At 35.9% G+C, this 25,343-nt stretch overlaps 1 protein-coding gene across 2 annotated transcripts in view; it reads right to left on the reverse strand.

The window, feature by feature from the left end:
* Positions 1 to 330: 330 nt before the first annotated feature.
* LOC149145270 (MADS-box protein CMB1-like) overlaps positions 331 to 25,343 on the reverse strand; it is a 156,759-nt gene continuing 131,746 nt past the window's right edge. For both annotated transcript variants that reach the window (XM_089448241.1, XM_089448240.1), the window contains exons 7-8: positions 766 to 807; positions 331 to 639 (exon numbers count right to left, since the gene is read on the reverse strand). In XM_089448241.1, the coding sequence (XP_089304367.1) occupies positions 529 to 639; positions 766 to 807 (153 nt within the window). In that variant the 3' untranslated portion in view covers positions 331 to 528. The remainder of the gene's footprint in view (positions 640 to 765; positions 808 to 25,343) is intronic.

Consider the following 25,343-nt stretch of genomic DNA (forward strand, 5'->3'; position numbering starts at 1 on the left):
TTTGTACAATTATTTTTCTAGATTAATCCTATCAGTTTATTTGGTTCACATTTAGAACCAACTACTTGATTCATCTTCCTAACATAGATTACACAGCTTTCAAAAAAAATTCTTAAATTTTTATAATTTTTAAAACAAAAAAACTAGTTCTTTTTCCCTAAATTTTCAAAATTTTAAAACTTTTTCAAAATAATAATAATAATATATTAAAAAATTACTATTATTTTTGAAAAAAAACACATTAAACATATTAAAAATAATAAATTTCCAATTATATTTAAAAAATAATATAATAACTATTTCAACGAAATAATAAAACTAATAAAAATGTTTACATAATTTAAATCTTTAATTTCATATATGCTACAAAAGTACCCAACTCTACATATTCAAAAGTACTAAACTCATTATATTAAATGTATATCTTCATACTATGATAAAATGATTTTTATGAAAGAAAACAAAGTAATTTGTTGATTCTCAATTGAAACACAAAGATCTGTCTTCTTCCTTACATGCAAATGCTCACTAGAAAAATCCTTCATAAGGATTCATAATTATGGTCGGTGATGTTATAATATCGGTTTGGATAAGGCTGGTAGGCCTCAAGCCTAGAGACCGCTGAGCTTCCTCTAGGAGCTGTAAAAAAAATATACAACATTATTTTAATTAAAAAAAATATACAACGTTATTTTAAAATGGATTTATATATTTGTTTGAATTTGAACTGTAAAAAAATGCACGTATATATCAGTTGCACCGTACCATTTTTTGTAGTTGTTCATTCTCCCCAATTAAGAGTTGTTCCTGAGACAAGTAGATCAATGTTCAACTCAAAACAACTCCACATAATGAAACTAGATGCAATGGAACTAAAAACAATTAATGCCCTTTATAAGTGTAAAGTTGAGTGGGGTTTTTAAGTCAATTTTCAGTAAGTGTAAAGTTGAGTGGGGTTTTTAAGTCAATTTTCAGTAATATTGGAGATTGTTGAATTTAGGCTTTTGTAATTTATAATAGTTTATGAGATGGGTTTTTGTGAAAATTACATTATCAATTATTTGTTGATGCATTTTAAACCAATAAATATGGTTCGCCAAAACCTTCTCAGTGTTAGAAATATTTTCTAATTTATATAAAATCAATATATTTAATTTATTAAGTGGTTTATTATTTAGTTATATTATATTTTACTAATTAATGATATTAATTTTTTTTAAATGTATTTTAAATAAAATTATTATTAAAATTCAAATATTTGAAAATTCTATTAAGATAGAATTTAGAATTTTACCTTTACAAAATGTAATGTCTAAATCTGTGAAGGATAGTCTTAAAAAGATAGTTTGAAAAACTTAAGAAATTACTCAAAACGCTTTTAGAGAAAGGTCAACATATAGAAGGCTAAATGATTTTTATAGAGTTAAGAGATGTTTTTTTGTGGCCAGTCACCATTTCCTTTAAGTTCTTAGTGTTTTTATTTGGTAATAGTTTTTAAGTTTTAGATGTAAATGTTTAGTGTTTTTATTTGGTAATAGTTTTTAAGTTTTAGATGCAAATGTTTATATATTATTTGAGTTCCAGTGAAAGTTTTTAGGAATTTTTTTCTTTAATTTTTATTTTTTTTGTAAAAGCACAAAAAATTTAATAATAATTTCAATAAGACATCTATACTATAGTTATATGTTTTTTACAATACTATGTAAATGAGACTATATATGTTTTTTACAATACTATGTAAATGAGAGCGTTGATCATGCAAATAATGCTTAAAATTTTGTGAGTATGAATATAACAATGAGATATTGGATGTTATATATAAACTTAGACAATTACTTTTAAAATAGTAATTTTGTGAGTACATTTATGTCTCCCCACACACTTTAATCATACTTTATTAATTAGTCAATTACAACTATATATATATATATATAATTCTTCATTAAGATCATACTACATTTTTTAAATTTTTTCCAAACTCAATGTTATTTAACATTATTAATTATTAAATAAAAAATTAATTAATTAATAAAATTAATATATAAAAATTAGAATAAAAAATTGTTAAATAATATAGGAGTTGTCTATAATGTGATTTTTTGGAGATTCCGGTGACGGAATCCGGCGAAAGAAATTGAGGTTAAATCTTGATTTGTTGCAGTTAAAATGGTTTTTTAACTGCATATTTGGATTCAGCACCCTGGAAAACCCCTGGGACGCTTTGATTGTGCAGAAACTAGCTATCAAACTTGCGATTCCAATAAATTGCTGCCGGATTTTGACCGGAAAAACCCACCGGAAAAGCTTCCAAAAAATCGCATTATAGACAACTGCAATAATATATACAAATATTTTAAAATAAATTATAATAAAGTGAATATAATAATAACCCCAAAATATAAATATAATAATATTAGATCAATCAAGTTCAAATAACACAATCTCACTAGTTACATTGGAGATATACATTGTCATTTCAAATAATATTATGTTTCTTACCAAACTATTTCTTTTTTACAAATATATATACAAATTTATTATAAAATTTTGTTTGATTTAAATAATTTTTATCACAAATACTTTCTTTCTAGCATCTTTATTATTACGAATGTTTTTCTTTTAATATTTTCTTACCATATATTCATGACATGTAGATTAGTTAGTTTGCATGAGGTTTAGTCTCCACCGGGTCATAGGTTCAAATTTCATGGGGAGGGGTTGAGGATGGAAGCCACTTTATCTTAGTGATAAAATCCCATTTTAGGTGGATTTATCGTCATACATCCAATAAAAGGGCTAACGCCAACTTAGACTCAATCAAGTCACAAATAAAATAATCACTAGGTTATTTTTGTATAATTTATGCCAAAACTGTATTTTAGACCTTCAACATACAAGACATTCTTAGTTTTAGTCTTTCCATGACGAAGACTAACTGTGAACTTTCCAACTATATTTGTCGATGCATTATCTCCAAAGGCAACACTACCTCTTTTTTCTTCTTTTAAGCCAAGAAATTTAATGTTATATCTTTTCATGTGTTTTGAACATCCTCTATCAACAAAAAATTTTCTTGCTTTGCTTTGGGCATATGTAACAAGTCCACATTCCTCTTGTTTTTCCTACTTCCTTTCCATATCTCTATGTGTTGTTCTCTATTCCTAGTAATATATTCTTCCTTCCTTTGCTTAGGAAACCTTTTTGTGCTGCATGTACAATCACATGCTTTGTGGTCATCGTTATTGAACTTATAACATCCAATATGATCTAATAAGGGAGAAAATAAATTTTAATTGTGTTGGGTATGTGGTATATTATGGATGGTTTTTTGCATTCATTTTTGGTGATTTACAACAAGTAATTTTCATTATTAGTGGTTTTAAGGTGCATGATGAGTTTGTCCATGATTTTGTAGATCTGGTCAAAGGAACTACACTTGTATTCTAATTTGAGGTTAATGGAATGGGGGTTTATGAAATTGCAGCATGTATATAATGGATTGTAACATTGTAAAGGAAAATATGACAAATCAATATGGTTTTCTCATTTTTGGATTCTAGGAGAAAAATCTATTTATGTTTTTTGTGATTTCCGTTGTATATTTTTTAATAGAATTAAGAATTTTGTTTGTAGGTATTATCTATACAATGTAAAACCTACAAATTTCTAACAACACTCTCATTAATACTTCTAGTATTGTTTCCCACCAAACCATTCTTTGAGGTCTTATAAGATCTGTTGTTTATATTTCTCACATAAGCTCTACAATTTATTGCGTTATGAACAAAATTATTACAAGAAAAGGAATAGCCAAAGAGGAGATTTTAATATTGATATGTGAAAGGAATTCTTGGTGAAGGAGATCTTCTGAATTCATTATTAATGATTTTGTGAGAAAAATCATGCCTTTATTGGACTTCAACTCCTTTCCTAGTGTTCTTTTCATTGTTGATAGAAGATTTGAAATAAATATATCTTTGTTAATCCTCAACTCCTTTCATGGAGCTTCTTTCATTTTGATAGATCATTTTAAGAAATCAAGTCTTTGTTGGCCCTCAACTCCTTTCCTAATGCTACTTTCATTGTTGATAGAACCTTTCAGAATATTTACATAACTTTTGGGTTTTTCTTCATTTTCTTTCTTTGATGTCTATATTCTTGATTCTCCCTTAGAGGTCTTATGTTTTTCCTTGTACCCAAGACCTATAATGATGAAAGGTGACCTCTGACAGCAAAGAATAACATCTAATATTTTGATACTCTTTCCAAACTGCAGGGTTTGATTCAATTGAGCATTTAATTTCTCTAGTTTCTTTCTCAAGGAAATAACTTATGCTTCAGATTTTCACAATCTTCTTCATTTTCTTTCAAATGGCTTCTCATTGCCTCTTCTATCCTATTTCACTCTTCTAGTTGTGTATTTAAAATGGAAACTAGGGTTTTATCAAGATTGTCATCCTTTTTCTTCTCATATTTGTGTAATACTTCCCCATCGACATCATTGTCTTCTAGATTTGATTTCTCTTCTTAATTGTATTCATCTTCTTTATCAATAATATTTGCATCAATGTCTATGAAAATAATTTCTTCTTTGTCAATATTAGATGCATATTCATCATTCTCTTCTTAGGAGGTACTATCTTCTCTTGAAATGCTTTCCTCTTTGTTTCTATAAGACATATTTTTATGCTTTTCTTTGTCATCGTTGAGCTCACATTTTGCATATGGACATTTAACAACAAAATTCCCTATTCTACCACAATTAAAACATTTGAATGGTAGCTTGCCTTTGTACTTGCCAAATCCTCTTTTCATCTTTCTCATAAATGGTGCTCCTTCTGCATTTGATTCATTGCTAGAATAATATCAGACTTTAAGTTATTTACTCTTGTTTAAAACTTTGAAAGTTGCTTCCTTCAAAGTTGACTTTCCTTTTATTTCATCATTTCATATGTAGTGAGAATCCCATGTAACTCATCCATCTTCATATTTTCCAGTTCCTTCATTTATTCAATGGTTGGTACCTCTGCATTAAATCTTAATTGGAGAGATCTCAACACCTTTTGTATAATAATTGATTCCTTAAATGTTTGATGAATTATGATCACGTAACCACGCTATTGTGCTTTTCCATAACTTGTATATTAATATTGAAACTATATTGATTCTCTTTTACTCATTCCATTGCCAATTTCTTAATAATATCTAAGAATTCATTGAACTAAAAATGATTGAGTTTTTAAAGCCACTATTTACATGGAATTGTTCCTTAATGACCATCTCCTTATACTCCTCATCCCACAACCAATTATCATCAAACTTGAAAGCAATTGGAGGTTTTGTATCATCATTCCCCAATTGAAGGACTATTGGAGAATGATCTAAAATACCCCAGGAGTCTAGCAAATATTTAAGGTTAGTCTCCTCTTCCATTAGATAACCTAAAATAAAATAAAAAATTATCAATCATTATCGAAATACCATCAACACTTAACCTATTATTCCTCCTTGTCAGTTAGTTTGATTGACTCCATATCACATAGATGTTCCTCTTCAAATTTGTGAATAAAGAAATTAGCTAATGATTTTGGCGTTTAATTATTTCCCCAAGATTCATCTCTCTTAATTATGAAATTTAGGTCTCCACCAAAGATAAAATTCCCACCCTTCATACTATCCATCTCAAACCATTTTTTTCCCAAAAAACCCATATGGTTCCCATAAGGTCCATACATACTAAACAATGAAAAATACTTCCCCGAGTCCATGGACTATACTTCTTAATCTATTCATGATTGTAGAAACTTTGCGTCAATAACAATACACTCTTGTTCTATGCTATTAGCAAGCATCCTATCCCTCCTTAATTTGGAGCCCGAAGATACCAACCCTTGAAAACCCCCTTTAGAGTGTCAACAAGTATAATACTAGTTATTATTGATTCCAATGAAGAAAGAACATCAATGCCATGAGATAATACAAGTCTATAAATTTTGGTCATTTTGTGGAATGCTCATAGCCCTCGAATATCCATGTATAGAAGAATATTTTTTTAACCTTTTTTGAGGACTTCCTTACTTTAAGGGTCCTTAAGATGGTACTATGTTTTCCAACCTTAATCACTTTTTCATATTTTTCCATACCCAAGTGAATGTAAGTCTTCCTCCATTGTGAGGGTCCTATGCCATTATCACCTTTACCCAATTGGAGTCCTCCTTATATATATACATACTATATGCCAACAAAAGAATAATTGGAAGATCTTAATATATCCCATCATTTCCTTCACTTCATGTGGTCCATTGAGAATCCACTAGAAACATACCCTTCTACATATACCTCATTTGGATTTGGAAATGGATGATTCTCTTTGGATTTCGATCCCTCTCCTATTTTTTCAAGCATAAGCTCACCCACATAGTCTAGGAGTTGGAGGCATTTGAATCTAGGCTTACTAACATGTTCTAATTGCTATTGTCTAGATGAAATGGAGGTGCTTTTATTGATTGGAATACCTTGACAAATCCCCTTGAGGAGGAGAGGGCATATCCTTAAAAGTGGGTGAGATTCCTAATAATAGTGTTGTGAGATATTTATATTCTATCTCACCATGGTTCCTTTAACCCCCCATCCCATGCACACTTCCTTTTGCCTTTGAGTGTGTTAAGAAGGTCTAAACTTGGCTTGCCTTTCTCTTTGATAGAATCACTTCTTAGATGGGAAATCATACTTGATATGGCCATATTAATGACACGAGTGAATTGAAAGAGTACATTTTGGTAATTAAAATAATTCCATTTCCATATGCTATCTCCAAGATTTCTGGTAATTGACCTTGCTACATCCACTTCAACATAAAATTTTACTACACTTATATGATTTTTTTAACAATGATTGAGATAGAGACTAATCATCTTACCTCTTGTGTTACTTATGTCCAACAATATTTGGTGCTTCCATAGTTCTAGTGGCAATCCCAAAAGTTTGACCCACATAGCTTGTTGGGTATTTGTCAGCTTATTTGGATCAAACTTGATTCCCATTTCTTTAAAATTCAAGTCAGAGATTCTCCATAACTACTATTTTACCATGATTTCCTTCATATTTATCCTCCAAAAATAGAAAATTAATCCAACCCCCTGAGAGAATGTGGAAAACAACAATATATCCTACCACCATTGTCCAGTTTTTCTCCACCAAATGCCTCAAAGAGCCTTAGTAAATATATCTTCCATGAAATTTTCCAATAGGACCTACCTTTGGAACAAACAAATCCCTTCCAATTAGACTCCATCACCATTAATTAACATTCACCAACAATAAACCTTGATATGTCGTCTCTTATCTACTATTTATGATACTTTTATTTGATTCCTATTCTAGTATGGATTCTTATCTAGTTTATCTCCTCCTATGTACTTTTAGTTAGTGGCTACACATTTATGTTGTAATATTCAAGCCCCAAGATTCCTTTAATGGAGTAAAATCTTTGACACCTATGAGTGTTGTATAATGTGTTGTCATTGATGTCAAAGCTAGGGGGATAGCAAGTATGGTCATAAATGTCAAATATAGGGGGAAATCCTAGAAAGATTCATGTCAAAGAGAAACCCAAAGTAAAGGGGAATCTGAGGAATAAAGGACCCAAGGATACGTGTATGCATTTTTTCTTAAGCAATAATGGACCCAAGTTATTGGTATCAGACCTAAGTCAACATCGGCCCATAGAATATCAAACCCAAGTAGTTTTGGCTCAATTCAAATGGAATAGCAATCAATTCAGCTACCTAAAGCAACCACCAAATCTAGGAACCACCTTTGATGATTCAACCCAACCTCAAGTGCCAAATCACTATAAATATCTAGATTGTTGAGTGTTATAGTGTAATTTTGAGAGAAAGTGATTAGAAGCGAGCACAAAGAGGTGATCCAAAGAGCGAAGTATAGAGAAGATGAAACCTTAGGAAGATTTGTGATGTGTGAAGGGAAAACAAGTGAAGACAAGGCATAAGCTTTATTAGACAAGGAGAAAAAGGGTGAATTGAAGGACGAGAGGGCCAAATAGGAGTTTCAAGGTGCTAAAACAACAAGTCAAAATCTTTGAAAAACATTAAATTTTATTATAACTTGATTTGGCATGCAACACACCTATCTTTGGATCGCCTTCATTAGTTAATGGAGATAAGTTTTACTATCAGTAGATGGTCCATCTATCAAGCCCTTAGAATATCGAGGTTTTTTATTAAAGGCACAGGATTGCAAAATTGTCAATATTTTGGTATAGATAGCCCCTAGTCATAGCCACTTGCCATAAGGCGCTTGAATTTTAAAACTTCGGGGATAAGCCCCCTTGAGATATCAACACATCATCGTTTTACAAAAATGGCGTAGGTTCATTAAATTCTTTCAATATTTGATATAACAACCCTTGGTCACAACACTTGTCATGTTGGAGTTAAGGTATAACACTCAAGGGCTTAGGCCCCTGGGCATATCGCCATATCAACAATTTTGGCAAGTGCATAGTGTTTTGCTTCAAATACCCCGACCTTCGATAAGCGCCTAGTCTTAGTGCCAAGTCACAAAGATGCTTTCCTACAACTCTAGAGATTAGAGCTCTTGGCATATCAACTCCCAAGGATTTCAGAAGAGTGGTGTTGAGCGAATACTCCAATATCCCAATATTTGTCATTTGAGAGGGACGATAGATGGAAACGTCATTGATAGTTGACATGAAGTTTTGTCATTACCCATACCCAAAACTTATGTTTTTGCAAGAATTATTAGTGTTAAAGAGTTTCTTTATGTGATTTTTACCGAAATATCTCTCAACATTCAAGAGTAATTATTAGTGTTAAAATTGTTAGTATTTCTCTTATATCTTGATGTAATAGCGCCAGAACATGTTCTATCAACATAAGTCATAGTGCTTAGGCATATAAGCACTATGTTGACAGTGTTGGACCCGCCAACAAAGAGGATCTCCTGGGTATAAAGTCCCAACTAGACCTCACACCGTTTGGTGTAGGAGTCCCATCCTATATGATGGCCTGGTTTCCATTATCTTATATATTTTCCTTAGCTCTAATTGTTCAGCACATGACAGTGTTATGCTTGTAACTTCAAAAGCGAGGTGAGTATGCCTGCTGAGTGCATAATGTAACTTGTGTCTGGGTTCTCTTACTATAAAGGGAGAGAGTAAAGTGAGCCTCTAGATGAGAGGTAGTAGTACCACTCAGGGAGAGACACACACGAACCAACAAGGGTCTATCCAACATCCAGCGGAGTAGTCCACAATAGATGCGGCAGTCATTAAAACCGAGGTAAAGGGGAAAACACGTACACCACCCAACAGAGTAGTCCACATTGATGTGATGATTGTTATAACCAAAAAAACAAAGATGGTCTATCGAGTATCCCGCAGAATAGTCCACAAGGATGTGACAACTGCGATAGCTAATACACAAGGATGGTTTGTCTAGTATCTCGCGGAGTAGTCCACAAGGATGAGACAACGGGGATAAACAATACAACACATCTTCAACAATGTAAGTACTAAAATAACCAAAGTAGTTCAACTATCATAGTACAGGTTAAGAAAACATGCATTACAAACATTTAAATAATAGTCTTACAAACGAATACAAAACATGCGTGAAAACATGATGGCATTAACATGCTTTTGAATTAAGAAAAGTCCCAAGAGACATCTGTACACCATACATCACTAGTCTCAGTAGTGCGACGTTGGAGCCATTTCTCGCTCCTCAAGGAACATACTACAAACTCTCAAGGCTATGTGGGAGGAGCCAAGGTCAAAAGTCCTTTACTCATGCAATGAGGGGATATATATAACCAAGGGTGATGCTTGGCCCTTGTGACTCTTGGACTTCCTTCACGACTGCTCAACTTCCTACGAATTTTCAACTGACATGACTCTTCAATTACAAGTGTGTGTCCATTGGGTTTTCACTTTACATTACATTTGATTACAACAAGTATGGCCCATAGCGGTGATGTGGCCGAGAAAACTCATGACACAACTCGACATAACACTGCTGACATGTGCTGGCTGACTATGGTGTCCATGTAAAGCTGTTGCATTACTAAGTGATGGATGTGCTCTCTGTGTGTTGTGTCTTCACCTCCGCATGGCTAAGTGTTGCGGGGTATTCGATGGTCTTGGTCTTGCATGATGGTTCATTGCATGTGTTCCTTTCGCTTGCTACTCGATGTGCTTTGTACGTTCGTCCAATTGCAAGCAAGTCTTCTAGCATGCACTCCTTCATCCCATTCGTCGTTTCGCCATGTTCCACCAATGTACTTGTTCCTTTCAATTCATTCATGACAGGACGACATCAAATCCAAAAACCTTCTAGTCTAGCATGATGCATTGCTTTCCGTGTTCGGGTCCAGGTGACTGAGAGGGAGGACAAGACACTGAAACTGTGCAGAGCACAACTTAAGTCGGTATGAGGAATTCTGGAGCTCGGTCTGCAATGCCAGGAAAAAATTGCGCAGTGGTCACTAGGAGGTAGAATTGCACAGTCAAGGACATTAGTGATAGCTGCAAGGTGGGACAGTAAGGGACATTTCTGCGTAGTTTTTGGAGGGAGAGCAAGATCGGGATGTAGGGGACCTGGTGATCATGACTGCGTAGTTCTGAGGAATAGTGCAGAGCAAGGCAGCAGGGGGATTGTTTGACACGACTGCACAGTTTTGAGGAATAGTGCAAGATAGGTAGCAAAGGACCTGCTAGACAAGACTACGCAGTTTTTGAAGACATTGCAAAGTAGGGCAGCAAAGGACTTGTTGATCATGACTACGCATTTTACAAGAATAGTGCAGAGCAGGGCAGCAAAGGACTTTTTGGTCATGACTACATAGTTTTGAGGGACAGTACGAGACAGACCATAGAGGACCTACCCATTATGACTGCGCAGTTTCTAGAGACAATATAGAGCAGGGCAGCAGAGGGTGTGTTGATCAGGACTGCACAATTTTCAGTAACAGTGCAGAGCAAGCCAACAGAGGACCTGCCAAATAGGATTGCGCAATTTTTGGAGACAATGTGACCCCAGGTCTCAGTGCAGTTCATGTTTCTGACATACCAGAGGGAGGCTTGATAATTGTGCTTGAGAAATGTGCAGTTCAGTTTGGGCATGGAGGCAATTTCTACGCAGTTCTGGGAGGCAGACAGACTACTCACTTCTGGGATTGCGCAACGCAACTGACTTGGAGGATAGCCTTAGGCACTGCACAGTTTTGGGCAGCAAAGCAGGGTCACTGAGGGCTGAGACTGCACAATGCAGCGCAGTTGGGGTCCGTTTGAAGGAGGTTGTCTAGTTGGAAATATTTTTTGGAAAATGGCTAAGTGCGGGAGGCAAGTGAACTTGTGCAGACTTGACATTGTGATCACACACTTAGCATACCTTGATGACAAGACAACACAAATCAACAAGACAAAACATGTACTCAGTGAGATTGTCTTAAAGCTAAGAGCGACAAGTACGACACTTGAGATAGACCTTTAGACGACCGTGACGACACTTGCGTGATTGTGCTTACAACTTCGTGTGTGAGTATGACCGATGTTCATAGAGCGAAGACAAATCACGCACACAAAGGAAAACCTTCAAACTCACCAGAACAAGATTGCAAGCATGACAAGGCAATCCATATGCCAAAATACGACCACTAGTAAAACAAGAAAAAAGGTGAAAAGACCTCACAAGAGTTCACGAGGTGGGCTCGAGTGTTTGCAACCATCAAAGGAAAAACCAAGGAAGGCTTCGAAATTTGGATACATGCCAAAATTTTGGAGAGTGTTGAAACTACTACAACACTTGGCGACACGTTGGTTGAATACCAACTTCATTTTCAACACAGGGCCTTAGTCTTTCAGGGAGTATTGATTCATTATGCAGATTACTTCGGCTTCCTCACTTACCCCATGGGTAGACATGGTTCACCTTGTACCAACTCAGTCGAACACAACAAAAGATTCAGTCAAATCACAGTGTTTCAAAATCGGGAAGGGTGGTTTGGCTCGCAAGATTAAGATTTTCAAATATAAGTTTTCATCTTTGGTGTTGTTCCCCTGCCAATAGGCCTGGATAGTACCCTCGTGGAGTCACACGGGAACACAATCATTGCTGCACTGCCATTGAGCCTAGTTAGTACCCTGGTGGAGTTGCCTGCGTCACCTCTCTACGTAGGAAGTATTTCTCTTCTTTCGCCTTTGTTATTTTTTTGAAAGAGAACTATGCATAGGCACTTATTTATTTTTGCGGGGGGGGAAGAGGGATCCCGATTTATTGAGAGCAAAAGAGGTTGTTCCTTCATAGAAGCATGCAAAGAACTCTGATTCGGGTTCGATCATTTAGATTTTTCCCCTTCTTCGTTTCTACTAGTTGGATAAGCTTGAACACACAGAGAAGAAGACTGAGTATAGGTGTGAGGTTTCTCAAACTGGACACGGGTTCATGGTTTGACCGAAACTTTCTTTACAAATAGATCGTATTTTTCGTCAAGACTTCATCGGCCAAAAGTTACAACCAATCACAAAGAAGACGTACACATGACTAGAAAGGTGTTGTAGTGTCACAAGACTCTTTCACTTCAGCCACATACTCATTCAGAAACTAGAACATAATGTAGGCACAACACTTATTTGTGGAGTGCAAACAAATAGAAAACTCAACAAGAAAGGAAAAAAAGATGAGAGGAAATGCGTACATAATAAGCAAACAAAACTAAAAGACAAGAAAGAAAAATAGTCAAGGCAAACAGGATGTAAAACCAGAATAAGAAAACCATGACAGACTACGAGTCAAAAACAAGTGCAAGGAAAGGAAAACTAAGATGCAACTAATCCTACTCCTATCCTAACAGCTAAACGGTCAAGGTTATGTGAAATTAAATTTCCAGTGTAGCCACTATAGTAGCTCCCGACCAGTGTCCACAAAGATATAAACAATTAAATAAGATAAAAAATAGTGTTCAACAAAAAATGCAAAAACTTGAACAAGTTGCACACCGAAAGGAAGGTCTTACCTGTGGGCAGAAAAATGTGTCACAACCACCCAATACACGTGCTTACCTCTATGATGGATACCATTATTCAAAAAACCTAGGAAGCCTCTTACGAGTGTGTCTTCATCTTCACCGAGCTTCTTAGCAAGCGCGAGGAAGGATTGAAGTTTGTTGCCTGCAACATGGCTTGCCAAATAAGATTGTTCCAACCATTGAGCGATTGGATCATAAAATCCATGATGGCTATTTGGACAACCTTGTGATCCGTGAAAGGGTGAATATTTGATTTGACATGTGGGATCACGATGGGAATATTTTAAGGAAAAATATGTCTGGTCATTCTGAACAGTCATGCCAAGACAGCAAGTACCTGCCATAACCATTAGCATAGGCTGAAGTGCCTCATATACTTGACAAAAGTCTTAAGAGAAAGATGATGACCAATGAAGATTAGAGTGCACAAAGCAATTGTCATCGGATGTGCTGAAGGGAAAATGATAAGCCGAATGACATTCACCCAAGATAGAGAAATGACCAAATGACCCTGTTGAGACAACAGATTCCCAGTTTTCAATTTGAACAATCTTGTGAACGCTCTACAGAACCGAACCAAGTTTGTTGTGAGCTAGATATGATAGGAAAATTTGCAGTGCATGTTTCACAAGAAGACCGAGGAGTTTGTCATGAGAGGGAGAATTTGATAAGTATGACTGCGGGTAAAGACAGTCTTTGAGATGATCAACTTCATAATTCCATGATTTCATGAAGCACAAACACTCCCAACCCGAGTTTGATGTAAGATATGTGTATGAAAACGGATGCATTGTAATAGATTCGTGGATTCAGTCATGAGTAAAATTTTGAAAATTTGGAAGATCACCCAGAATATCAAACATTTGTTACACGGGGATCCACACTGAATGAAGCCATGCAGATAGATGGATTGTGTGTGAGAAACGAGATCTGATTGGGTTCAGGGGACTTACCAGAGTCGCGAGATCCTGACATAACCATCAACAGACATTGAAGAGCCTCGACTCCTTTGCAGGTCACGAAAATTTCTAGAATTACAGAATCACATTTTGAAGTGTGAACTAGATCATGCATGGCCTGAGGGTGGATGTTGTTGCTGATTTCAAAAGTATTCTCAGGATGGCAACCATCTTTGTCACAAGTTGCACTAGATTTTGTTACTTTAACAAGCTGACTTGAAGAGTTTTCTTTATGCAAGAGAAGAGTTGATGGAGAATGGGAAGTACACTCAGTGATTAAATTGTTTTCAACTTCATCATGGACAACCTTATTACGTTGTGTCAATTGAGGAGATAACTCATCAGATGAAGAGGTAAGAGAACATGGAGTATCTCCGACGCATGTGGATGTGTTGTGAATGGTAGGACACACGGATAAGTGAGGTAAAGAGGAAGTTTCGATATGAATGTCTTCTTTGACTAGAGCACATTCCAGATCTGAGTTACAGTCTTCATGAGAACATGGAAGATCACATGATGTGCTTGGGCGTTCATCACAACATATGGAAGTATGGGAGTGGTGACTACCCAAGACTGGGGGTTGATTGAAAAAATTAATTGTACAAGATGTTCCACCGAGGTTGGCAGATTAAGAATCATTCAAGAATGGAATCTCATTGTTTTAATGTGCAAAATTTTGAATCAGAGAGGGAATATTGATAGTGTCCTCACCTTTATGCTCTTCCTGTGTGATGTGACTACCTTGCGCCTGATCACAATTTGAGTCAACAGCTTGATAATCAAGAGAATGAGGACAACTGGTTGGTGGAGTGGGTTGATCAAGTGAGTCATGGTACAAGGAGTCATGGCTTGTAGATGATGGAGGATGGCAAAGATGCAGATCAGATTCGAGACTTGAGTTATGAATGGTGACATCCTCTTGTAGAATGGAGGAGTGAGTCTTCGCTATAGGCTTCTTGAGCCATTCTGGAAATTCCTCCATAGAAGCGAGATACAGGTGAGAAGATGGACTGAGGACATTTTGCACATATTTCTCAGCTTTGCAATCACCACAAGGGGGCACCCACTACGCAAATTTCTCAACTTTGCAATCACTGAAAGTTGGCCCCCACCTCAGGACCAGAAAGGGAGGAGGACAATGAACAAACAGGGTATTGGGCTCCTCCTCTGCAATCTGAGGTGCCTCATGATCTGCAAGAGTTGGGGAGGAAGAGCAAATAGAAGGTTCACCGTATTGATAAATATGAACCAAGCGTTTAAATTGTTCACTTAAGAAGTCAAAGTTCACAATTTGTTCAGGAATTTTGTAATAGAGGTGAAGGAAGCGATCAGCAAAGTCCTCAACTAATTCATCAGGCTCCATACTTAAACGACAATTTTTTTCATGGAAATACCGGTGGCTATACTTATCGAATGTTTTAATCATCATTTTGTCAAGATGACCAAATGAATCGATAGAGGCATAGGGTAATGTGTAACACCAGCGTTGAGCAAAACCTTCAAATGTGAGGTTGAGTAATATAGTCCAGACATCATCGTGCTCTATCTTGTGGCATAGGAAAAATTTTATAACTTGGCACACATGCGCATGAAAAGATGTTTCACCCTCACCACTAAACTTTAACTTTGATAGGTCATGGATAACTTCCACGAGGATGGTACATTTGACCTTTGTAGAAATACATCTTGAGATTAACGTGTTGGGGAGAGCCATTTTAAATAAACTATTCAAACCAGACTCTATGGGCACAGCCTATCATTTGGCCCTCCTTCTAGCGTCATTTTGTTGATGGCGCTTGACCCGCCAACAAAGGGGATCTCCTCGGTATGAAGTAACTAGACCTCACACCGTTTGGTGTAGGAGTCCTATCCAGGATGATGGCCTGGTTTCCATTATCTTAGATATTTTTCTTAGCTCTTATTGTTCAACACATGAGAGTGTTATTCTTGTAACTTCAAAAGCGAGGTGAGTATGTCTGGTGAGTGCATAATGTAACTTGTGTTCAAGTTCTCTTCCTGTAAAGGGAGAGAGTAAAGTGAGTCTCTAGATGAGAGGTAGTGGTACCACCTAGGTAGAGACACATGTGAACCAACAAGGGTCTGTCCAACATCTAGTGGAGTAGTCCACAATGGATGCAGCAGTCATTAAAATTGAGGTAAAGGGGACAACGCGTGCACCACCCAGGGGAGTAGTCCACATGGATGTGACAGTCGTTATAACCAAGAAAAACAAAGATGGTTTGTCGAGTATCCCGCGGAATAATCCACAAGGATGTGACAGTGGTGATAGCCAATACACAAGGATGGTCTCTCTAGTATCCCGTGGAGTAGCCCACAGGGATGAGACAACGGTCATAAACAATACAACACATCTTAAACAATGTAAGTACTAAAATAACCAAAGTAGTTCAACTATCTTAGTATAGATTAAGCAAACATGCATTAAAAATGTTTAAAGAATAGTCTTACAAACGGATGCAAAACATGCATAAAAACGTGTTTGCCTTAACAGGCTTTTGAATTAATAAAAAGTCCTAAGACACATTTGTACACCATACATCACTAGTCCTAGTGGTGGGATGTTGGAGCCACTGCTCGCTCCTCAAGGGACATACTACAAACTCTCAAGGCTGTGTGGGAGGAGCCAAGGTCAAAATTCCTTTGCTCATATAATGAGGGGATTTATATAACCAAGGGTGATGCCTAGCCCTTGTGACTCTTGGACTTCCTTCATGACCATTCAACTTCCTATGACTTTTCAATTGACATGACTCTTCAATTACATGTGTGCGTCCATTGGACTTTCACTTTACATTACATTTGATTACAACATGTATGGCCCATAGTAGTGATGTGGTCGAGACAACTCATGACACAACTCGACATGACACTGTTGACATGTGTTGGCTAACTGTGGTGTCCATGTCAAGCTGTTGTGCTGCTGAGTGATAGATGTGCTCTAGGTGTGTTGTGTCTTCACCTTTGCATGGCTAAGTGTTGTGGGGTCTTGATGGTCTTGGTCTTGCATGATGGTTCAGTGGATGTGCTCCTTTCGCTTGCTGCTCAATGTGCTTTGTACGTCCATCCAGTTGCAAGCAAGTCTTCTAGCATGCGCTCTTTTTTCACCCCGTTCGTTGTCTCGCCATGTTCTACCAATGTACCAGTTCCTGCAATTCACTCATGATGGGATGACATCAAATCCAAAAACCTCCTAGTCTAACATGATGCATTGTTTTCCATGTTCGGGTCAAGGTGACCATGAGGGAGGACAAGACACTGAAACTATGCAGAGCACAGCTCAGGTCAGGGTGAGGAATTTTGGAGCTTTGTCTGCACTATCAGGAAAAACTGTGCAGTGGTCACTGGGAGGCATAATTCCACAATCAGGGACACCAATGATAGCTACAAGGTGGTACACTGAGGAACATTTCTACGTATTTTCTGGAGGGAGAGAAACACAGGTTACAGGGGACCTGGTGATTATGACCGTGTAGTTTTGAGGAACAATGTAGAGCAAGGCAACAGGGGGACTGATGGACATGACTGTGTGTTTTGAGGAACAATGCAGGACAAGCAGCAGAGGACTTGCCAGACAGGCTACAAAGTTTCTGAAGATAGTGCAGAGTAGGGCAGCAGAGGACCTTTTGATCATGACTGCGCAGTTTACAAGAATAGTGCAGAGTAGGGCAGTAGAGGACTTGATGGTCATGGCTACGCAGTTTTGAGGGATAGTGCAGGACAAGAAGCAGAGGAGCTACCCATCATGACTGCGCAATTTCCGGAGACAGTGCAGAGTAAGGAAAAAGAGGGTGTGTTGATCAGGACTACGCAGTTTTTAGGAGCAGTGTAGAGCAATCCAGTAGAGGACCTACTAGACAGGACTGCACAATTTTTGGAGACAGTGAAACCCCAGGTCTCAGTTCAATGCAAGTTTCCTACATACCAGAGGGAGGCTTAATAATTTTGCTTGAGAAATGCGTAGTTCAGTTTGGGCATGGAGGTAATTTATGTGCAATTCTGGGAGGCAGGCATGCTACTCACTTCCAGGATTTCACAATGCAACTGACCTAGAGGACAACCTCAGGCACTGCACACTTCTTGGCAATAGAGCAAGGTCACTAAGCACTAAGATTGCACAGTGTAGCTTAGTCGGGGTCCGATTGAAGGAGGTTTTTCAATCGGAAATATTTTTAGGAAAATGGCTAAGTGCAAGAGGGAAGTGAACTTGTGCAGACTTGACATTGTGATCACACACTTAGTATACCTTGACAGCAAGACAACACAGACCAACAAGACAAAATATGTGCTCAATGAGATTGTCTTAAAGCTAAGAGCGATAAGTGCAACACTTGAGATAGACCTTCGTATGACGTGACGACACTTGCACGACTATGCTTACAACTTCGCGCGTGAGTACAAACGATTTTCACAAAGCGAAGACAAATCATACACACAAAGACAAACCTTCAAACTCACTAGAACAAGATCACAAAGATGACAGATCAATCCATATTCCAAAAGACGACCACTGGTCAAACAAGCAAAAAGGTGAAAATACCTCACAAGAGCTCACGGGGTGAGCCCGAGTGTTTGTAACCATTAAAGGAAAAACCAAGGAAGGCTCCAAAATTTGGATGCAGGGCAAAATTTTGGAGGTTGTTGCAGTTGCTACAACACACTAATACATGGAATATTGGATTGAAGGGAGCTCCAAGGATTTGAAGAGTGGCAATTCACTTACATAGTGCTTGGATTTGATAAGGACACGTTGAAGAGAGCTCATATATACACATATATCATCAATTTTTTGCATTTATGATATAAGTGCTTAGGCATAACTGCAAGTTGTATATGGTTGGATTGAAGGGAGCACTAAGTGCATAGTGTTTATAAGTGTTGTAAGCACGAAGGAAAAGCTTAGAGGTACATCTGAAAGCATTGAGGCCATAAATAGAATAAAATAAGTGCCATTGTATATGCCAAGCCTTGAAATGTGGGCAAAAGGAATTTATTAGGTAAACTAAAGCATTATGAAGACAAATGTGTTTAGAAACTCGCATTGTAGGATGTGTTTGGTTGTATCAAATTATTATGAATTGGAAACATTGGTGAAGTATAGTATTGAATTTGTGGTTTGAAGAAGCATCTGGTTCATGTGACACAGCATATCAATGACTAATACAAAGAAGATTATAGAGTTTACCATTGAAGTATAGAAGTAGTTTTCATAACAAACTAGCAGAGGGGAACAATGTCTCCATAGGTTTGTCCCTATAAAGAAGTAGAGGGGATTGGTGTCTCCTATAGGTTGATTCTTGAAAATCATAGGAATTTGGTGTCTCATGTAGGTTGATGCCTACAAATTTGAAAATTGAAGGGATTGGTATCTCATGTAGGTCGATTCCTACAAATTATTGTAATAGTAGGTTGGTGCCTAGAAGAATAATCATTTAAAGAAATTGTGTGGTTTTCTCCAAAAATAGTTTGCATGTATATTTTGTTTTCTTATTCCACTTATGAGAATGATTTTTTATGGTAATTACATGTTTAAATAAGTAAAAAATGTATTATATTGATTCATTCCCCTCTCTCAGTATAATTGTGAATCTAACAATTGGTATCAAAGTATGTTCCTTCAAAAGCAATTTAACATCGGAAAGTAAGATCTCAGAGGGACCAATGGCCAATCAATATTGTTATTTTTCAAACAAAGCCCCACTATTTGATGGAAAAAATTATGAGTTTTGTAAGACAAGGATGAGGACCTATTTGATGTCTCTTGGTGTTTGACATATGGCTATTTGTTTATGATGGCTATCAAATTCCAACAATTCCCCCAACTGATCAAGATGGTAAAAATGCCTTTGTAAGTAGTGCAAAAATAATCAATTCCATTTTGTGTGGCCTAGTAGAATCAAAGTTTGCCAAGGTAATGTAGTGTAGGTACACAAAAGACATTTGGGACAAGATTCAGAGTAGCTATGAAGCAGATGAAAACGTGAAATGAGCTAAGCTTCAAACTCATAGAAGACAATTTGCGAGTTTGAACATGGATAAAAATGAAAACATTGAAGCCATGTTTCTTCATGTAGATAAGATTGTTAATACTATTAAAGGGCTTGAAAAAAATATTGAGGAATCAATAATTGTTGATATCTCTTCCCTTGAGATATAATCCAAAGGCTTCATCCATTGAAGAAATGAAAGATCTAAAAACTATAAATATGGATTAAATTCATGGAATCCTTACTATATATTAAATGTAAACCAAAAAAGAGAAGCAACAAAGAAGAAGAAAAGACAGAAGGTCCAGGATTGCTCTAGCTATGAATGAGATGAAGGAGAGCCTCAATTTACTAGGAAAATCGAAGGAGGATATGGACAATTAAATGGTAAGCTTCCATTAAAATTCTTTGAAGGTGTTAGAATAGGTCATTATGCTTCTAAATGTCGATATACAAAATTGGAGTCTAGTGATGATGAAAATGAATATAAAAATAGAAGCAAATATCATAATCATAAAAGGGAGGATATCTCAAGAAGAAAAAATTTTATTCCAAAGAGGAGAGTATTTCATCAAAAGAGAGTGATAGATATGCATATGATAATGACAAAGGATAATTTATATTCATAGACATGGATGCTTAGACTACTAATAAAAAATACAACCAAAACGAGAATACAAATTCAGAGGAATAAGTTAAAGGGAAGCTAGATCTTGAAGGAGAACTAGTGGGTGTATTGGAAGAAATATTAAAAAGCAGAAGGAACAATCGTTGAGGTATGAGAAGAAAGATTATGATTTTATAAAGTATCCATGATCCTCCTAAAATCACAACTAGAAGAAGCAAATAGAGTAGAAGAAATTTTGATATGCCAACTAAAGGAAAAGGAAATAAATTGTGAGAATCTAGAAGAAAATATTGTTCTTTGAGAAAGGAACTAGAGGAAGCAACTGCTTAGTGGAATCAAAGCTTAGAGTTTAGAAAAAGAATTTAATATTAGATAACATCCTCAATTTCTAGAGGTCTCCTTTTATTAAAATATGTCTGAGATATAAATAATTCCAAGGGATAATCAAACTCAAAGTCATCACAAAAGGAATGCAAAGAAGAACCTAAAATTTGTGCTAATGTTCTCAAAAGTTATATTAACAGTAAAGAAGTTGAGGACCAACAGAAACATGCCTTTTCAAAAGACCCTATCAACAATACAAGAAACCCTAGAAATGAAACAAAGTATGAACAAAAAGTTGAGTTTTATCACAAACATAACAAGAATGGTTTTATAAGAACTATTACCTCAAGAAAGCATATCTAATCCAGGTATCAAAATCTATTTTTTGGCTTTTACTTTGCTTGTAATAATTTTGGTTAGAAATCAATGAACTGTAAATCCTACCTAAGGAATGATAATATGAGAAATATATATAGAGAATCCTTCAAGGCTTCAAGGAATGATTATGTGATCACCAATCCTAGAAGTTTCAATGAGAGTGCTACTAGAAATTACAATTAATTTACCCCCTTATTGGATCATGTTGCGTGCTATAAGTGTAATGACTATGGAACAACGAATGTGACCGTAAAAGCAACATAATAAGGACTCCTCAACCAATATACAAAAATATGGAAAAGGAAGCAAGAAAATCAAGAAGAATGTGGATTTTCCCTATATGCTCAAAGGAAAGTAGGTCAATGGTACATAGACAATGTGTTCAAAACCACATGATACGAGATATGAGAAAAAATATCTCTAAAGGAAGACAAAGGAGGAAGTGTTACTTTTGGAAATAATACACCAACTGGAATAATGGGAAAATGAATAATTAGTCTTGATAATGGAAAGATTACAACTCAAAATGTTCTATATGATGATGGTCTAAAACACAATATGTTCAGTGTTATTCAAATTTGTGATAAAGGGTATGATTTCACATTTCATACTAAGGATGTGAATAAGGAAAGAAGGATTAGGAATATTGATGACAAATGAAACTAAGACCTCAAGCAATGTATATATCTTATATGAAGTCAAAGAAAAATGTTGTATGAAGAAATTGGATAAAAGTTGGTTATGGCATAGAATGATGGGCCAACTTAGTTTTGACCATCTAGTAAAACTTAGTAAAGCACAAGAAGTAAGAGACATACCAAAAATCTTGAAGCCAAGTGATCCCATTTGAAAGTCATGTTAACATGGGAAGCAAAAGAAAGTCAAATTAAATCCAAAGGAGTGCTCATCAACCAAGCCATTAGAACTTATTAGTATAGACCTTTGTGGGCCTGCAAGAACTCAAAACTAAGAACCAAGAGATACTTTATGCTTCTAATTGATGATTATACAAGAATGATATGGGTTGTTTTTGTCAAGGAGAAACTTGAAACTTTTGAGAAGTTCAAAACTTTCAAATCCATGGTTGAGAATATAACTGATAGAAATATCAAATGCTTGAGATCATAGAAAGGAGGAGAATTCACTTTTGATGAATTCATTGAATTGTGTGAAAAACATGGGATTAAAAGGCATTTTTCAATGGCAAGATCTCCACAATAGGATGGTGTTGTTGAAAGAAACAATAGAACTATGAAAGATATGGAAAGAATTATGCTTATTGAAGCAAAGCCTCCAAAAACCTTTTGGGGAAAGTAATTAAAATAACAATACATATCCTAAATAGAGCTCAAGTTAGTGTAAACAAAAATAAAACACCCTATACGTTATGGAAAGGAAAACCTACTTTAGTTAAACATTTCAAGTTTTTTGGCAAAACATGATTCATCAAGATAAATGAAGATAATTTAGGAAAATTTGATTGTAGAGTAGATGAAGGAATCTTCCTTGGTTATTAATCTAGAATGAAGGAATACACATGATACAACAAAATAATACACAAGATAATATAAAACATTGATGTGGAAATAGATGAAGCATTACCTGAAAAGAAAAATAAACAAGAAAAATGTAGATATAGAGGAGGTATTCAACGTACAACATGAGAAAAAAGAAGATGAATAAGAAGACTAGGAAGAAAAAGGGGAAGATGAAGAGCATAAAAGAATAAGGGGAAGAGAAAGAGTAAAAATAACAAGAGGAAGAGGGGGAGTACATAGAACTTCAACATCTGAAGACTCCATCAAGGTATGTTTAGAAAAGTCATCCAGAATATCAAATCTTTGGTGATATATATTTAGGAGTTCAAAGTAGGAGGAGACTGATTAAATCACCACAACATGCAAACTTTTCCTTGTTATCCAAAATAGAACCCAAGTATTTTGCACAAGCTAGAAGATATGAGCATTGGATCAATGCTATGGAGGAATATACCAATGCCACGGAGGAAGAAAAGCAAATGAAACTCTTTCAAACGATCTCAAGGTATAATTGAAAATGAAGTTTCCACTTTGTACATGTCAGATCATGAATTAGTAATTTCTTTCAATGTCCAAAAGAGTAGAAACAATTTCTAACTTCCAAGTTTAGGAGATTTACACAATCTCATCAATAGGATCGACTATTCCTCCATAATCCGTCTCCTTTTTCCTTAAGGAAGCCTTCCCAAGAGGTAATTAGATTGGGGAAAAAAACATGGGAACTTGTGCCTAGACCTAAAGATAAGAATATAATTGGCACAAAGTGGGTATTTAGAAACAAATTGAACAAGGATGGAGAGGTAGTGAGAAATAAGGCCATATTGGATTGCAAAGGATATGCACAAGAGGAAAGTGTTGATTTTGAAGAAACATTTTCTCTAGTTGCTAGACTAGAAGCCATTAGAATGTTCTTGGCATTTTCTTGTTTACAAATTTCAAGGTGGTTTATCAAATGGATGTCAAGTCTACTTTTCTAAATGGAAATTGTTGAGAAGTGTAGCAAGAAAGTCTAAATTTGACTTTGCCTTGTCAGATTGAGAAAAATCGAATTTCCAAATCAGAAAACAACTTGGAGGTAGTTAATTGAGATGACATGGCTCTTGTCACACAGTTAGCTCAGTAAATTTGAGTTAGTGGGCTCGGAGTTCAGTTTGCATGTGTTGATTACTAATTTGTAGCAATCTAGTTTAGTTATTTCTAGTTGTACTATGTTAAACTAGTTCTAACTATTGATAAAACTAGTTGGATGTTAGTTGTGCAGTGGGACAACATTCTAACTTAGACATCATCCAATTAACTGATCAATCAACCAAAAATAGCTCATGCATGCAAGGAATTTGAATTGCTTAGTTGTGGTGCAGATTCCAAGGCAGTGTAACATCAGTTGTAGACCAAAGGGGCTTCACTAGGGGAGTAATACCATACCACGTGCATCCATATTGGGGGATATATATTGAGGAAAAAATAACATAATATATTCAACATATAATAGGGGGTAAAGGGTTTTTATATTAGCAGGTATAGAAAATGGAGCTCAAAGTTAATGAAAACATAGAAAGGGGTATAAAAAAATGTTAATGAAAAAATGGATACCTACAATATCTAGTAAAAGTAGGGGTTTTCTAAATTGGGAAGGCATATTGTGTTCATATTGGTAGGGGGTTAAATAATGTGAATTTTAGAGGCATTTTTCAATATGTAATCAAATTATGGGTATTGTTTTGAATGCCATGAACGCACATGATATGTTAGAGATTCATTGAGTGAAGCCTCTGTTTTGTAGACTAGACTTGAGTGTATAGGTGTTGCATGCAATCAGTGACCAATCCTTGGGAATTGCACAATCAATTTGGAGGAAATTCCTAATAAACAGGGGCCAATTTCCTCAAGATTTGTGCAAGGAAATAGGACCTTGAGCAAAGACAAAAATTGACTAAGTCTAGGTTAGAGCTTTTCATTGAGCAGAGAGAAAGGTTATTCACTTAAAGGTTGAGCTCAGAGCGAGCAAACAATTGTAATACATTCTCTACGCATCTGATTAATGCAGGTATGCTTAAGGGGTTTTTACCAGTTGGTTTCCCCTAGATAAATTTTTGTACTTATGTATGTGATTGATGCATGTTTGCTAATGTTGTTCTAAATTGTGAATTAATTTCCACAGAGCAGTAGAGTAGAATTGTGTCTCCTAATATAGATTAAATTTATTGAGAAGTTGCAATTCTATCACCATATTTCTACATGGTATCAGAGCAAGATTCACATTAGAACAATAATTTCAAAACAATTCCCTTCCGGAAACCTATAACAATAAGAATTTCAAAGTTGTTCCTCAAGAGGTTCGAATTTGCAACGTCAGTGTAGAAATATTTCTTTAGAGTTGGGAGAATGACCTTCAATGGACTGAGATTCGGGTATGCCCTAGAAGGTAGCTCAAATTTCATTG

Source organism: Pinus tabuliformis, chromosome X (assembly GCF_031772625.1).
Source record: "Pinus tabuliformis cultivar Carrire ecotype Pingquan chromosome X, CPIR1, whole genome shotgun sequence".
Taxonomy (NCBI): Eukaryota; Viridiplantae; Streptophyta; class Pinopsida; order Pinales; family Pinaceae; genus Pinus; species Pinus tabuliformis.